Consider the following 16,264-nt stretch of genomic DNA (forward strand, 5'->3'; position numbering starts at 1 on the left):
AAACAGATGTGTAATTCCGAATTTTGGAATAAATTAATCTATAGAAAAATCACTTTAAAGGTTTAAAATAGTGATTGCAGTTTTGCTTTCTTCATCCTGCACCTATTAAGACCCTGACTACCTCTTTCATCAAAGAGCCAAGTGTTGATGTGATCCATAATGGTAGAACTATTCTCCAATTACACTGGTCAGATCAGCAACACTGTGCAGTGGAGTCTTTTATTCTCTGTCCAAATGAAGAGGGGATTATATTTAAACACAGGAAATTTTAGAGTACACTTGACCTTCAGCTTTATATCTTTCAACATAATTGAACAAAAGAAATGCTTTCTCACTCTGCTCTTAATGGCAGATGCTCTGTTATGGAGGATGGATGCTTTATTCTCATTAATAATATGACCACACTGAACTGAGGTTGGAGATATCTGTACCATATTTACATTTCAATTTCAAACTTGTACAGGATTTTCCTTCTATTTTCTCCAGGTAATCAAAGGACCCTTCCATTTTGAAGCATGCTTCAGCTTGATGGAACAATCATACAAGTTTTCCAGTCTATCGTATTCCTCATTTTAGGGAATGGAATAGAATCATGCTTAGAAGAGAAGATAACAAAAATGAAAATGAAATATATGTATATGTTTATTTATGGTCCACAACATAGGAGAGCTGTAAAAAGTGAAAAAGTGTATTAGTAATCTTTTATACCTACATTTCCCAAATGAATGAGAATGAACTGATAAAAGCAATATGTTGTTATAAGAAGGTGGCATTATGTTTACATGAATTTGTCTGTGCCTTCTAGGGATGAACATCAGATAGATGTCTATAATTAAATAGAATTTGGACAAGGTTTCAATAGAAACCAGTCCTATTATGATCCATTAATGGATGGATGCACTAGTCTGTGTGAAGCTGTGAAGGGGGACAGGCAATCCTTAGCATCCCCGTTTGATGCAATCAGAACTGACAAAGATATGCAGGTACACAGTGAAGACGGTTGACAGCACAGCATTTTTAATCTGTATCTATAGAAAACATTTATATAAGCTCTCTAATAGAGGGATTATAGAAATACATTTATTATATAATAGTGTACTTTAGTGTACTTACTGTGAAAATAGCACATTTATTTAGAGAGGGATTTATGCCCAAAGTTCTTGTTGATGTTTTGAAATATATCCATCTCCTTCTTTTGCAGTAATTGTTACCAAGAAAAGCAAATGTACCAACTATTTTCCATGATTGCTTATCAAAAGTCTTTTCCTTTTGATTGATACTTCCCAGTCATCTAGAATGTTCACATCAGTAAAAGGGTCTAGAAAAACGTGAGAGTTTTTATATTGTGAAGTGTCTACATCTGCCTGCATTCGTGTCTCGTGCACATGGCCTGCCGCTCAATTCTCCATGTTCCTTCCTCATAAGTACAGTGACATATGGTGCACTCGTCGGTCTTCACTTCTCTGCCAGCTGGAATGACAGCAGTTTCTGCAAAGCAGTTTGGACCTGAAATGCAGAAGAACATTTTAAGTGTGTGCATAAATATATGATCAATATAATTAGGTAATTAGCATTATAATATATATTTTATTCACTCTTTTTTATGAAAGATAGTGGGAAAGTCAGAACTTCAGTAAAATGAAGTGCTTACTCTCCCTTTTTCATCTGAAATGAAACCAATGCATTTAAAATTTTATGAGTGATAATGTTGTGGATTTCATTATCAGACTATTCCATTTTGAGACCTTATGTATGGCCATATTTGCAATCATAGATTTAATTCATGCTAAGTAATTATAGGAAAAGCACTCTCATTAACCAAGACCTTCGGAGAACCAGTCATATTCCTCTTGACATTTTTTTAGCAGAGCTCAAAGAAGAAAACATCTTTAAGTAGCATAAATCCATCATACTTTCCATATCTCCTGGAGCAGGTTTTCAAACTTCATCAGACTTTTCGTCACCTGGAAGACTATACAAATGCTGGTTGCAGGTCCCACCCAAGATTTTCTGACTCCCCAGGATTGGGATGGGGCCCCAAAATTTGCTTTGATAAGTTCCTTAGTTGATGTGGCTGTTTTCGGGAGATCACTCTGTGATAGCTAGCCCCTCCTTAGCATGCTCCAGGGGTATATCTTCAACAATCTTCCATAAGAACTGAGGATCTCTGTAATTCAATTAACACTGATTATAACCTTGTCAAGCAATAAAGATGTCACAGCCACACTTCACTCTATAAGAAAGTCAAATATGTGAAGAAAATGAGTATTAGAACAATTTCCAATGTGAATTTGAACTAATTTTAAAAATTATTGGCTTTATTTTATGGTTCATACACCTACAACTGCTCTGCCTCCAAAACCCTCTCTAAAATTCCAACATAAGTAATCACTAACAAAGGCTCTAACTTAGAACTTTAACAGTTTGTGAGATGGATGGTGGAAGAAGACCCTCATCGTTGTACAAATATATGTATGAAGATGTGAATTTGGTGTCAACATATCTTATATACAAAGATATGATAAATTGTGGTATAAAGGTATATTAAGAATTGTAATGCAAAAAAATAATAATAATGAGAGCTCGTGTAAAAATTAATTAATTAATTAATTAATTTTTTAAAAAAGAATTTTCCTTCTCCAAATTTCTTTGCTTCTAAAGTCTTTGAGGATGTGCTTACAATCAAAACATGTTTAATTATAATGGGTAAAATCATCAAAGAGATAAAAAGGTTCATCTGCAAAAAATTTTAAATTAATCCAACAAAGTGCTAGAGTAAAAAATCAGTCCTTTTACACTTCCAAACTGTCTAAGTCACACTTTCTAGTAGATGTCTTTCAAATCAGCTCCAGAATGTTGTGCTTAGGATATATACATAGGTGCACATGGCCCCCTTCTCCCTCTCTTGACTTGTTTTCTTCTTGTTTCCTATTGAGACACTGCTGTAAAGTTCTGCCTGTGATCTCTTCTCTTCTCCCTCAGACAAATTGAAGCTTTACAGTCATTCATTTGAAAATGACTCAACATTCTTTTTTGAGCTCTGGTTTTGTGCTTCCAGAGGAAATCTGTCTGCACTGCGTGCTGATACCAGGTTGATCATGCCTAGGCCTTGTGTCTTTTCAAGCTGACATCTGATGAGCTTTATTTACATTAAAGACAACCAATTCATAAACTTTGGTAAACTGTAATACTATTTAAACTCAAGACCCCTCCCTACCCAGTTGCCCTGGCATGATATCCTGATATTCCCTGAACACAACCCTCTTCTGGCCACCCACACACTTCAGCACCACTGTTCTTGGCATAGGATGAGTCTTCCTCTGCTATGTGAGACAAAAGACAGTGCTACAGTGGTCATTTAGGTGGGACCAACATTGTGAAAGTGTTCCTAATTTGGTCATACTGTCCCTGCACAATACCAGAGCTGCTATGAATTTTACATTAGGCCTGAGCTCTCTGAAATACTTTTTTTCTTTCTGTTTACCATCTTTCTTTGCAGAGTTTGAGGACACAATCTGCTTCCAATTCAGCATAATATATGGCAGTGTGCTTTCCACACAGAAGGCACACCATAATTGCCCAGGAAACCTGTATCCTTAAATTATTTACAGGTTTTAAATAAATTTGGATTACTTTATTTTAAATCAATTTGGATTAAAAACCTGGTACTGCCACTTAATAGTTAAGTAAGTGTGGACTAAATAAATGTTTTGTACTTCATGCCAAAGAATCTTATGAAATAATATACCTCTCATACGCTTTTGAAAATTCCAACAAATCTCCTTTCCTGAATTAATTTTTCTATGCCAGTGTTAATAGTCACTTTTAAAGGTTTTAGGTGATTATTAGTTTATTTTTAATATCACTGATGGGTTTTGGTCTTTATTTTTCAATGTTTTGCAACCCACTGCAATTTTTGTTCTTTTTGATGTTCAAATTACCTAAAATTTGGCTAGAGAACTTCAAGCCAGTTATTATTATCTTTTGACATGCATCTTTGGTCAATAGAAGCATCTTTAATTTCTGTACCAACATGATAATTTTAGCTCATATTTCCTAAATCTAAAATTAGCACTTTTTCCAAGGGACCCTAATTCCTTTCAGTGGAGAATATATTTAGATATAAGACCTAAATATTGTATACACTCATTGTACTGATCAGACACTGTTTGCAGGCCCTCTTCAGATATAGGCACAGATAGAAATGTACATAAGAAATTTTGAAATTGTGATTTCATAATAAATAGTTCAAAAATTTTTCTTAGATTATATATGTATGTATATACATATATATATATTTCTTTTATAATGAAACACTAAATTTATCAGTTTTACTTATTTATCTGATAGTTTTTAATTCCACATATATTTCTTTTTCTTTTCTTTCCTTTTTAAGCCTGGCTCTTGCTGTATAGCTGAGACCACCAGCAGGTCACCATGCTATCTTGTGTGATGCCTTTGACAGAAATTCTCCTTTGTTAAAATCATTGACTAAGGTGGAAGTCCCGTCCCTGGCCTCCCATGAGGACTTTTGAAACACAAAGGAGTTGGGACCTGCTGGATGTGAGTGGACAACCCAAGCACTGTCAGGTTGCAGCTCTAAGGCCAGGCACAAGAAGAAGAAACAAAAAAATGATTAACATATTCACATTTTCAAATACTACAGTTACTTTTATCCTACGGTTCACATGAAGCAATTTTAAAATTATACCAAATATATTATTATTAATTAATAATAAATACATTTTCTTTGCAATTTTTACAATATATTTTGTTTAAAAGTCACACCTGTAAACTCATACACTTGGGAGGCTGAGGCAGGAGGATCACAAAGTTCAAGGCCAGCCTCAGCAATTTAGCAAGGTTCTAAATAGCTTAGCAAGACCCTGTCTCAAAATGAAACATAAAAATGTCTAGGAATGTAGAGGAGTGGCGAAGTATCCCTGGATTAAATATCCAACTGGAAAAATAAATAAAGTCACTCAATTCCTCCCTGTATAGTCATGTTATCAATAACATACTGTTAGTTACATTTGCTTCCATGTGTCCACTCTACCCATTACTACTCTGTCACCTCCCACCTCTGACCTGTATAGTCAATATTTTCATCAATTTCTAATGTATTCTCCTAGTGTGACAACTGGTTTTTTAAAAATAAGAAACTTTTTTTTTCCTCAAAATGCAGGATCTTCTTAACAATTATATACTTTACTTTTATTCTTCCTTAAGGACTTGTCCCAGCTAATCACTTCATGTTAGAATGGAGACCCTCGTTATTTATGGCCTCACATGCACATTCATCATTATTCAAAATGAGTTCTACTGCTGGGCAGTTTGAAATTGGTCCCTCGCATCTATGAAGTGCATATACGTTCAGTGTATTTTTTTAATCATCTTTTCAGGCAAGAAGAGATACACAAATTGTTGGGAACTTAGTGAAAAATATACTCATGAAGAAAAGCAAAAAGCCAACAAAAATATCAAGTGTTTAAATAGTAATTAATATACACAAATCTAGAGGCAGAACACAAGTAACATTCTGTTTCATATAGAAAACTTTCTATTTCACATACTTTTAATTATAGTTTTATATAAATTCCTCTTATGACAAATCATGCTAAATGAATCATGAGGAGAAACACTGATTCTGAACCTTCCTTGTCACAACTTCCATGCTGATTGCACCCAAAGGTACTATAAGCATTTGAAATGTCAGATGTTAAAAATAAAAAAAGAGTAACTCTTGATAAGAATTTTACAATGATATGGTTAATTAAATTCTGACAGGTGTTCAATATTAACCAGATTCATTAGCCCCTTTTTCTAAAACCTTATAGAACTGCCCAGGCTGATTATGTTGGAAAAACATGTGAACATGCCTTTGTCTCATGCAGTGTCAGTGAGGAAGAGGAGGGGTAACAAGTACTTCACATGTGGTATTTAAATACGGTTGGGTGTGTGCCCCAAGTGTTCATGTGCTGGAAGCTTTGTCCTCAGTGTGACAACATGAAGAATGACTTAAGAGGAACTTAAGTCACTGCGGGTGTATCTTTGGAAGGGATTAAGGTTGTTCTGGTGAGATCCCTAAGAGCTAGTGGTTTAAAAGGCTGAGCCTCATCCTAAATAGACCTTCTGGCTTCCTGTCTGGTGATGTGATGGATCTTTCTCCCTCTTTCATGGGGTCCCACTATTGCAATGCCATCCACCATTTGGTTCTCACAGGGACAAACTGTTGCTGGTGCCATGCCCTTAAACTTCTATATCTGGAGCTAAATAAACCTCTACTTAAAAAAAAAAAAAGTACCCTGTCTCAAATATTTCATTATAGCAACAAAAAAAGGATTAATATATGAACTGTTAAAGAATTTATGAAGTAAGCTTTCTTCATCTAAAATGACATCAGCTCAAGTAGAGGATTTCTCAGGTAATTTTTAATTAAAATTATCTGCCATTTTACCATTTTTTTCCTACTTCTAATATTTAGTTTATGGCACAGCTGAGGTATTCTTCTTGTATTTTATAAATTCTTTTGAATTAAGGCCATATAAATTGTTTTATAAGTTATAAAATTTTAATATAAATTTAGAATTACACAACAGATTCCAATTACTGACATTTTCTAAAGTTTTCTTCTTAGAAGCAGAATTCCTGTAAATTAACCAAATTGTAAGACTGTTTCAATAAACTCCCTCTGAATATTTGGCGACACACAAACACATACAACACACACAAAGTTAATTTTATGAAATAGTTCACGAAAAAGCTTTGATTTTGAAATTGTAGAAATAAATCAAACCAGGAAGTTGCAAAGGTAGTAGAGAGGAAACTCATGCACTCTTTAGTTTCCCCAAAAAGTTAGATCTTCCATAATTATAAGAACAATATAAAAAGAGAAACCGATGAGATATGATATACAGGTATACATCTACGTTATTTTCCCACATTTTGTGTTATTAGGACCAAAATCAAGAGACAGAACTGTCCCATCACCAGAGTACTCCCTCATGCCACCCTTTAAGTTGTTTGTATCTTCCTTCCTTCCCCAACAGAACCATTTATGTATTTTTCATATCTACAGTTGTGCCATTAAAAGAACATTATAGAAATGAACTCATGCCGTAGTTTGGACTTTAAGACTGGCTTTTGAAGCTCAGCATAATGCTGTTGAGATCCACCTATATGTTAGGCATAAACAGTTCATTCTTTCTTTATAAGTGATGTTCCAAGGTGTTATGGTTTGGATATGGTGTCCCCCAAAAGCTCACATGAGACAATGATAGAAGGTTTGTAGGTGAAATGATTGGGTTATAGCCTTAACCTAATCAACAAATTAATCCCTAGTGAGATTAACTGAGTGGTAACTGGAGGCAGGTGGGGTGGGGCTGGAAGGAGTGGTTCATTGGGGGTGTGGCTATGGGATATATATATATGTGTATCTAGCAGGTAGAGACCTCTCTCTCTGCTTCCTGATCATCATGTGAGCTGCTTCCCTCCACCACACTCTTTTGCCATGATGTTCAGCCTCAACTCAAGCCCTGAGGAATGGAGCCAGCAATCTGTGGACTCAGACCACTGAAACCATGAGCCCCCAAATAAACTTTTTAACCTCTACAATTTTTCTCACCAAATCTTTTAGCACAGTGACACAAAAACTGACTCAAATGCAAGGTGTGGATATAACACAGTTTAACCACCCATAAAGCAGAACACTTTTCTCCAGTTTGGAGCTTGTTATGAATAAAGCCACTATAAAGATTCCTGTATAGGCTTTGTGTAAACACTTTTACTATCTGAGGGGGATACCTCAGAGCAATTGCTGGATTGCATGGTAGTTGTATGTTTAGTTTGTAAGAAATTAATAAACTAGAGAGCCAGTAAAATCTACAGTCCAACCAGGAATTCAGTTTATGCACATACTTATCAGCATTTGGCCTTGTTACCATACTTTTTAAAATTTTGTCCTAGGGATTGAACTCAGGGACACTTTACCAATGAGCCACATCCTCAACCCTTTTAGTTTTTTACTTTGAGACAGGGTCTCACTAAATTGCCTAGGGCATTGCTAAATTGCTGAGTCTGGCCTTCAACTTGTTTCAGCCTCCTAAGCCACAGGGATTACAAGCATGAGCCACTATGCCCAGCTTTGCTTAGCCATTTTGACAGATGCGTAGTTTGTTATTTCTCTACTGGCTGGTAATTATCATCATTTCATGTGTATATTTGCCATTTTAAAGCTTCATTTGTTAGAGGTCTCTTCATGTATTTAGCCTGTTTTTTAGTTGGCTTATTTGGGTTTTTTTTTTTTAGTGTTGAATTTGGAATATTCTTTTTATATTCTATGTACTATTCAATTTTCAGACAGATGACTTGCAAATATTTTCTCCTGTCTTTTTTTTAGCTTGCTTTCTAACATTTTAAGAGGGAGTTTTTCAGAGCAAATGTCTTATATTTTAACATATCAATTTTCTTTTTTATAGGTCACACCTTCGATTGTCCCAAGTAAATCATCAAGAGCTCTATGCCCTGAAGATTTTCTCCTATGTTATCTCATAAAAATGCTATAGTTTTATGGTTTACATTTAAGCCCATGATCCATTTGAAGACAATTTTGCATAAGGAATGAGGTTTATGTTGAAATTTTTGTGTGTGTATGTTTATGGATATTTAATTATCCCAGCACCATTTGTTGAAAGTTTATCCTTTTATTTTCTTCGGTTTATTTTGGATTTAATTTAATTTAGTTTCATCTTCTTTTCCTAGTTTCCTAAAGTAGAAGCTTTCATTATTTATTTTAGATTTCTTCTTTTCTAATATGTGCATTTAATGCTATTAATTTCCTGAGCACTGCTTTCTCTCATCCCACAAGTTCTGATAAAGTGTTTTCATTTTCATTTAGTTTTTAATATTAAAGTTTCCTTGAGATTTCTTCTGGATCCATGTGTTATTTATAAATGTGCTCTTAAATCTCCAAGTATTTAGGGATTTCTCTACTATCTTTCTGTTTTCAGTCTAATACTATTATAGACTGAGAGTAGATAGAATATGATTTTCATTCTTTTAAATATGTTGTGGTGTGTTTTGTGGTCCAGAACTTGTTCTTTCTTAGTGAATGTTCCATGCAATCTTGAGAAAAATGTTTATTCTGCTGTTGTTAGATGAAGAACTCAATGGATGTAGTACTATCCAGTTGAATGCTGCTGCTCTTCAAGTCAACTATGTCCTCCAATTTTCTACCTGCTAGATATGAAAAAGGAGTACTATAAGATCCAAAGTATAATGATGGATTCATTTATTTAGTTTTGTATTTCTGTCATATTTTGCCTTGTACAGTTTGATTTTCTAATTAGAGACAAATACCTGTTGAAGATGTATTTTTCTTTCTGGAGAGCTGACCCCTTTATCATTATATAACCTCTCTGTTAGCCTGCTATTGTATAATATCCCTGATAACCCTGTAAACATATGTAACAAATTTATGGCAACCACTAAACTTTTTTTAAGAAGGAAGGATAACAGATATGCTAAGGAAATAGAAAAAAAATGGAACCATTTTTTTTAAATTAAAACAGCAAAAGCAGAAAAAGAATAGAAGACAAAAATAGAAACTAAGAATGAAGGTAATGAATAGAAAATTGTAACAAATATGATTGATATTGACAAAACTACATGAATCATCACTTTGAATGTCAATGATCTAAATACACCAAGTAAAAGAAAAAGAGTTTTTCAGAGTGGATCACAAAACAGTGCACAACTATTTGTTGAATATAAAAAACCCACTTCGTGGATTAAATACACTCATAAATTTAAAATAAAGAAATAGAGAAAGTTGTACCATGCTAACATTAATCAAAAAAAAAAAAAAAGATCCAGTTGTAGTGGCACATACCTATAATCCTAGCTTCTTGGGAGGCTAAGGCAGGAGGATCACATGTTTGAAGCCTTCCTAGGTAACTCAGTGAGTCCCTGTCTCAAAAATAAAATAAAAATGACTAGGGGTGTGTGGAGAGTGTTGACTGGAACCTGGTCTCTGATTCCCTCATGGTTGCCTTTGTACTGGGAGCTAACTCTGCAAAAGTGCAGGTCAGGATGCCCTCAGCTGCTATGGTAACACTGGCCAGGGGAGGCTATATGCCAAGGTGCACAGCTCTGACAACTGGAATCTTGGATTCAGATACCCACTCCTGGGGTAGAGAATTCTGGCTATAACAAGATGACCTCATGTCTCAAAAGTTTCACCTTACCTTCAGACTGCCTGCTCCATTAAAACTTTCTAACAAATAACCTGTTAATGACAAAACCTATATAATAAACGTGCTGAGCTAGCGCTGGTAAGCCTCACGAGGGCTTTGCTGAACCTGGCCCACCTTTTTCTCTATGTGTGTGTCTGTTTGTCTTTTCTTCATCCCCTCATTACCCGTCTGGTTCCTGAATTAACAGCCCAGGCATGAGGTCTTGGTAGGGGTGTATCTCAGTGGTAGAATGCCCCTGGGTTCAATTTCCATTACTTGGGCTGGGGGAGGGTAGACGTGGGGCAGAAAATAAGAAAGTCTATATGCAAGCAGAAGTAGTTGTATTAATTTCAGACAGAGTGGATGACTAAAAGTCTTGGGGAAAATATCACTTCCAATTACTCGGTAAACTACCTAAGAGAATACTGATATATGAAAGTAGATTGTGCTACTATAATCACTCAATGACAAATGAACTTCTATACATTTAACTTCATTAGTAAGTAGGGCAATGGAGGAAAAAAATTAATTTTAACCATAATTATAAAATTTGTTTCGTATTTATGCATTTATGTTTTATATTTATATAAGGCAGAACAATTTCAAAATATGGAAAATTACATTTAGAGAAAATAAGCATTTGTGAAGTCACATAGCTAATAATTGCTGATACATTACATTATATTATATTAATTTGGCTTGGCTACAATTAAAGTATCTATTGGGTAAAAAAATGGCTAATTTCAAAATAATTATAGCATATAATATTTTTTTCCTCAGGGACACTTGATAATTGTTGCTAAAATGATGTTTTCTGTGCTGATCTGAATTTAGGACAGAGGGTTCACAATTGGGAAGGTTGTGAACATAAGTATGTGAACCCCACTCACTATAGGTGATGATACACAGGGGTTTGGTTTGAATGCTGGTCTCCCCTCAAAATCCCTATGTTGAAACTTAACAATGTGCTAGTATTAAGAGATAAGGTTTTTGGATGTGATTAGATCACAAGGAATTAAATCATGAGAAGTCCTAACAGATGAGAATAGCAATCTTATTAGAGGCTTTGAGGGAGGCATTCATCTTCTTTGCCGGTACCTCTTTCTTAATATGAGGACACAAGCAGAAGATGCCGTCATGTAACAGGCCCTTTCCAAATGCAGAAACTGCTAATCCCTGGTCTTGGACTCTACAGCCTCCAGAACTGTGATGTAATAAGTTTCTGATTTTCATAAATCGCCCTTTTTGTCATATTATAGCAGCACAAATGGACAAAGACACATGGTATCAGAATGACTTGAAGTTTTTCACACAGTTAACACAGACTTCATCCTGGATGGACATGGACAAGAAGAAGCTGCTTTTCATCCCCTTAAGACCCTCCACAGTCTGCCCCACTGTTGCCATAGATACCAGCACAATCTAGACCAGAAGAGGTGTGTTAACTTAAGGTGTGCTGAACTGAAGACAAATCAAGCTGGAACCTCCTGGGAGATTTGGATTTGGACATCCTTCTCAGCTGCTCCTGTATATCCAACAAAACTGCCTTTCACAGTGACAGTCCTTGGAACCCATGCATGTCCTCCATTGATTGGCATCCCCTAGGGGCAGAAGTCACAGTGACATCATGGTTTCACTGCAGGGTCTACTACTGCTTACAGCACAGGGCAAGAGCTCAGTGTATGTAAAATTGAGTTAAAATTTTAGAATTAGACAATTAATTGACACACTGAAATAAACTACAATGGCTGTATTGATGAGCAAGTTGCCAGTATGTTTTAGATTAGTACCACAAGGAATGGTGCATCACAGAAGACAGAGTGTTAATGAGAAAAGACACAAGCACATGCTTGAGGTCATATCGCTTTCTCTTCCATCCAGAACTGAACACTGAGAATGTCCCCCGCATCCCAGAAGGCAGAGCTATGGAGCAGAAATCCATCCAGTTCAGGAGCCCAGCAGGGACAGCATTCATTGGTGGCTGCACATTTTATTTTAGGAACTAGATTATTGATAATCTTTCTTTTAGAGCCATGAAATTAGAATAAAAACAACTATTAAGTATACAGAACTTCCTATACCTGTTGAAGTAGCTACGTTTTCTCTATCTTACTATAAATCATGTTGCTCAGCAGAACCCTAACTCCCAAGTATGAAATTTCCCACCTGTTATTTATAGAGAGGAAGTAACAGGTATTGCATCTCAATTTCCCTTTTGTAAAATTGATTTAATTTTTAAAATAAATGACAGTGGAATGCATTACAATTCTTATTAAACATATACAGCACAATTTTTCATATTTTTGTATATAAAGTATGTTCACACCAATTCATGTCTTCATACATGTTCATCACATTCCACCATCATTGCTAACCCCCTGCCCCCTCTGTTCACCTCCCACCCCATGCTCCCCCTCCCTGCCCCACTATGAATCAGTCACCTTGTATCAGAGAAAACATTCAGCATTTGTCTTTTGAGGATTGGCTAACTTCACTTAGCATTATCTCCCATCCATTTACCTGCAAAAGCCATAATTTTATTCTATTTTGTTGCTGAGCAAAATTCCATTGTGTATATATGCTACATTTTTTTTATCCATTCCTCTACTGAAGGGCATTTAGTAGGTCCCACAGTTTAGCTATTGTGAATAGTGCTGCTATAAACATTATTGTGGCTGTGTCCCCATAGTATGCTGTTTTTAAGTCCTTTGGGTATAGACTGAGGAGAGGGATAGCTGGATCAAATAGTGGTTCCATTCCCAGATTTCCAAAAGCATTCTCTATACTGCTTTCCATTTGGTTGCACCAACTTGCAGTCCCACCAGCAATGTATGAGTATACCTTTTTCTCCACATCCTCACCAACACTTATTGTTGTTTGCCTTCATAATAGCTGCCATTCTGACTGGAGTGAGATAAAATCTTAGAGTAGTTTTGATTTGTATTTCTCTAATTGCTAGAGATAATAAGCATTTTTTTCATATATTTGTTGATTGATTGTAGATCCTCTTCTGAGAATTGTCTGTTCAGGTCCTTGGCCCATTTATTGATTGGGTTATTTGTTTTTTTGGTGCTTAGCTTTTTGAGATCTTTCTATACCCTAGAGATTAGAGCTTTAACTGATGTGTGAGAAGCAAAAATTTTCTCCCAAGATGAAGGCACTCTATTCATCTCAGATTGTTTCTTTTGCTGAGAGGAAATTTTTTAGTTTGAGTCCATCCCATTTATTAATTCTTGGTTTTAATTCTACGCTAAGCCCCTGGCCAACATCATTATAAATGGAGAAAAAATGAAGGCATTCCCTCTAAAAACTGAAATAAGACAGGGATGCCCTCTTTCACCACTTCTATTTAACATAGTTCTTGAAACACTGGCCAGAGCAATTAGATGAAAAAAATTAAAGGGATACATATAGGAAAAGAAGAACTTAAATTAGCACTATTTGCTGCTGATATGATTCTATATCTAGAAAACCCAAAAAGCTCCACCAGAAAACTTCTAGAACTAGTAAATGAATTCAGCAAAGTAGCAAGATATAAAATCAACAATCATAAATCAAAGGCATTTCTGTATATCAGTGACAAATCTTCTGAGAGGGACATGAGGAAAACTACCCCATTTACAATAGCCTCAAAAAATAAAATAAAATACTTGGGAATCAACTTAATGAAAGAGGTGAAAGATCTATGAAATGAAAACTACAGAACCCGGGCTGGGGATGTGGCTCAAGCGGTAGCACGCTCGCCAGGCGTGCGGCCTGGGTTCGATCCTCAGCACCGAATACAAACAAAGATGTTGTGCCCGCCGATAACTAAAAAATAAATATTAAAAAAGTCTCTCTCTCTCTCAAAAACAAAACAAACAAACAAACAAAAAAACTACAGAACCCTAAAGAAAGAAATCAAAGAAGACCTTAGAAGATGGAAAGATCTACATTACTCTTGGATAGGCAGAATTAATATTGTCAAAATGACCATACTACCAAAAGCACTATACAAATTTAATGCAATTCTGATCAAAATCCCAATGACATTTCTCATAAAAACAGAAAAAACAATCATGAAATTCATCTGGAAAAATAAGAGACCCAGAATAGCTAAAGAAATCCTTAGAAGGAAGAGTGAAGCAGGTAGCATCACTATACCAGAGCTTAAACTATACTACAGAGCAATAGTAACAAAAACAGCATGTTATTGGCACCAAAACAGACTGGTAGATTAGAGCCTACTAATCTACTACTAGACCAATGGTACAGTATAGAGGACATAGAGACTAGCCCACAAAATTACAATTATCTTACATTAGACAAAGGTTCGAAAAACCTGCATTGGAGAAAAGATGGCCTCTTCAACAAATGGTGCTGGGAAAACTGGAAATCCATATGCAACAAAATGAAATTAAACCCCTATCTCTCCTATGCACAAAACTCAAAGTGGATCAAGGACCTAGGAATGAAACCAGAGACCCTGCGTCTAATAGAAGAAAAAGAAGGCCCTAATCTCAATTTCCCTTTTATATACTTGGAGTATTTTAGATTCACAGGGCATTGGTCTCAAAAGGAGAGGAAAGACATTTTCTAATATGCCTTTACATCTTTATTTTAAGGGAAATTAAGAAATTAAAAGTACGTGTGTCTGCACACCTATGTGTTCATGTTTACATATCTGTCTCTCTGGTAAGAATCTAGTACAAAATTACTTTTAAACCAGAACAGATAAAATGAGGAAAAACAAACAAACAAACAAACAAAGGACACCAAAATAGGTATAAAAATGAAGCAAATTTATATCTGTAGGAGAAATAATCTTCATCAAAAGAAAACATCTGTCAGTTAGAAAGCCACCCTGCCAGATCAGCATTCTCTCCTGGTGGTTCCCAGGGACTAAGGTAAAGGAGCCTGTTTTTCGTAGTTCACCTTTCCTTCCAGCCTCTGGAACCTACTGCATAGCTCCTTAGTCACTCTACTCCAATCTTGTCAAGTTGCTCTTCAAAGTGAGTCGGGTCACTGACCCAGCCAGCTCCATTTGGTCTCTTTCAACTGCATTTGCCTTTTAAATGTCTGTTTCTTTGCCTTCTGAGTAACTTTCTTCTCCAGTTACCTTGTAGTCCAATAACTACAGGCTTGGTTAATAAGCATCTTTATGACAAGGGACCAAATCTACCTATATGCAACTGAAGGCCTAGCAAAACAAATCACCCATGATGGATGAGATTACTCCTCTATGCAACACAAGTCCTGAGGCTGCCCCCCACCCTTAAGCAGAAGCATTCATCTCATGGGAGCCAAATTGCTTCCCTCCACAAGCAATAAGCACCTCTGGAGTCACCTCACAGAACTAGAACTGAGATAATGAACAAGTCCTGACCAGGATGACCTACTTTGCTAGCTATGCAAACCTCCCACCCACAGAAACAAGTCCCCAACCCTTGCCTTTATTCCCCTCTTCTATAAAACACCAGTTTCTGTCAGTCCTTTGAAGACAGGGCTTTGGTCACCGTAACCCTACATCTGTTTGTCCTTGTGTTTTGCCATGCAGATTTAAGCTCCTTTCCTGTCTCTCACCACTGCTGGTCTCTTTGATTGGCACTCTGGGATGAGTCAGGTCTATTGGGACTACAGGAGTTGGGCCTTCGCCCAAGAATTCAGGTAATGATATAATTTATCACATGCCACCCAATCTCTGCCAAAATTCAAGAAATAAAATGCATCTTCATTTTTAGGGGCTAATGCATTCACATGCTCTAAATTCTTATAAAATATAAGTATGTCCCACTCAGGGGAATGGTGAGAAATATTTTCCAAAATTCCTACTTCAATATGGCAGAAAATATCCTGTTTAAAAAAAGAAGTCCCCACTGTAGAGTATATTTGGGACAGGTTTCATTAAATGCCAGAAATGAGGGTTCTTGAGATATTTTCAGAACTTTAACTATGCTGACCTGTACTGAGAACATCAGTAAAAGGGCTGGCATGGAAATATTTTCTAAATTTATTTGATTATGAAAGCTTTTATTCACAAATAATTGTTAGCA

General features: G+C 35.9%; 1 protein-coding gene across 2 annotated transcripts in view; it reads right to left on the reverse strand.

Annotated features, from left to right (window-relative positions):
• Positions 1-360: 360 nt before the first annotated feature.
• Positions 361-16,264, reverse strand: part of Vwc2 (von Willebrand factor C domain containing 2) — a 157,455-nt gene continuing 141,551 nt past the window's right edge. For both annotated transcript variants that reach the window (XM_005337548.4, XM_040291935.2), the window contains exon 4: positions 361-1,506. In XM_005337548.4, the coding sequence (XP_005337605.1) occupies positions 1,355-1,506 (152 nt within the window). In that variant the 3' untranslated portion in view covers positions 361-1,354. The remainder of the gene's footprint in view (positions 1,507-16,264) is intronic.

Source organism: Ictidomys tridecemlineatus, chromosome 2 (assembly GCF_052094955.1).
Source record: "Ictidomys tridecemlineatus isolate mIctTri1 chromosome 2, mIctTri1.hap1, whole genome shotgun sequence".
Classification (NCBI taxonomy): domain Eukaryota; kingdom Metazoa; phylum Chordata; class Mammalia; order Rodentia; family Sciuridae; genus Ictidomys; species Ictidomys tridecemlineatus.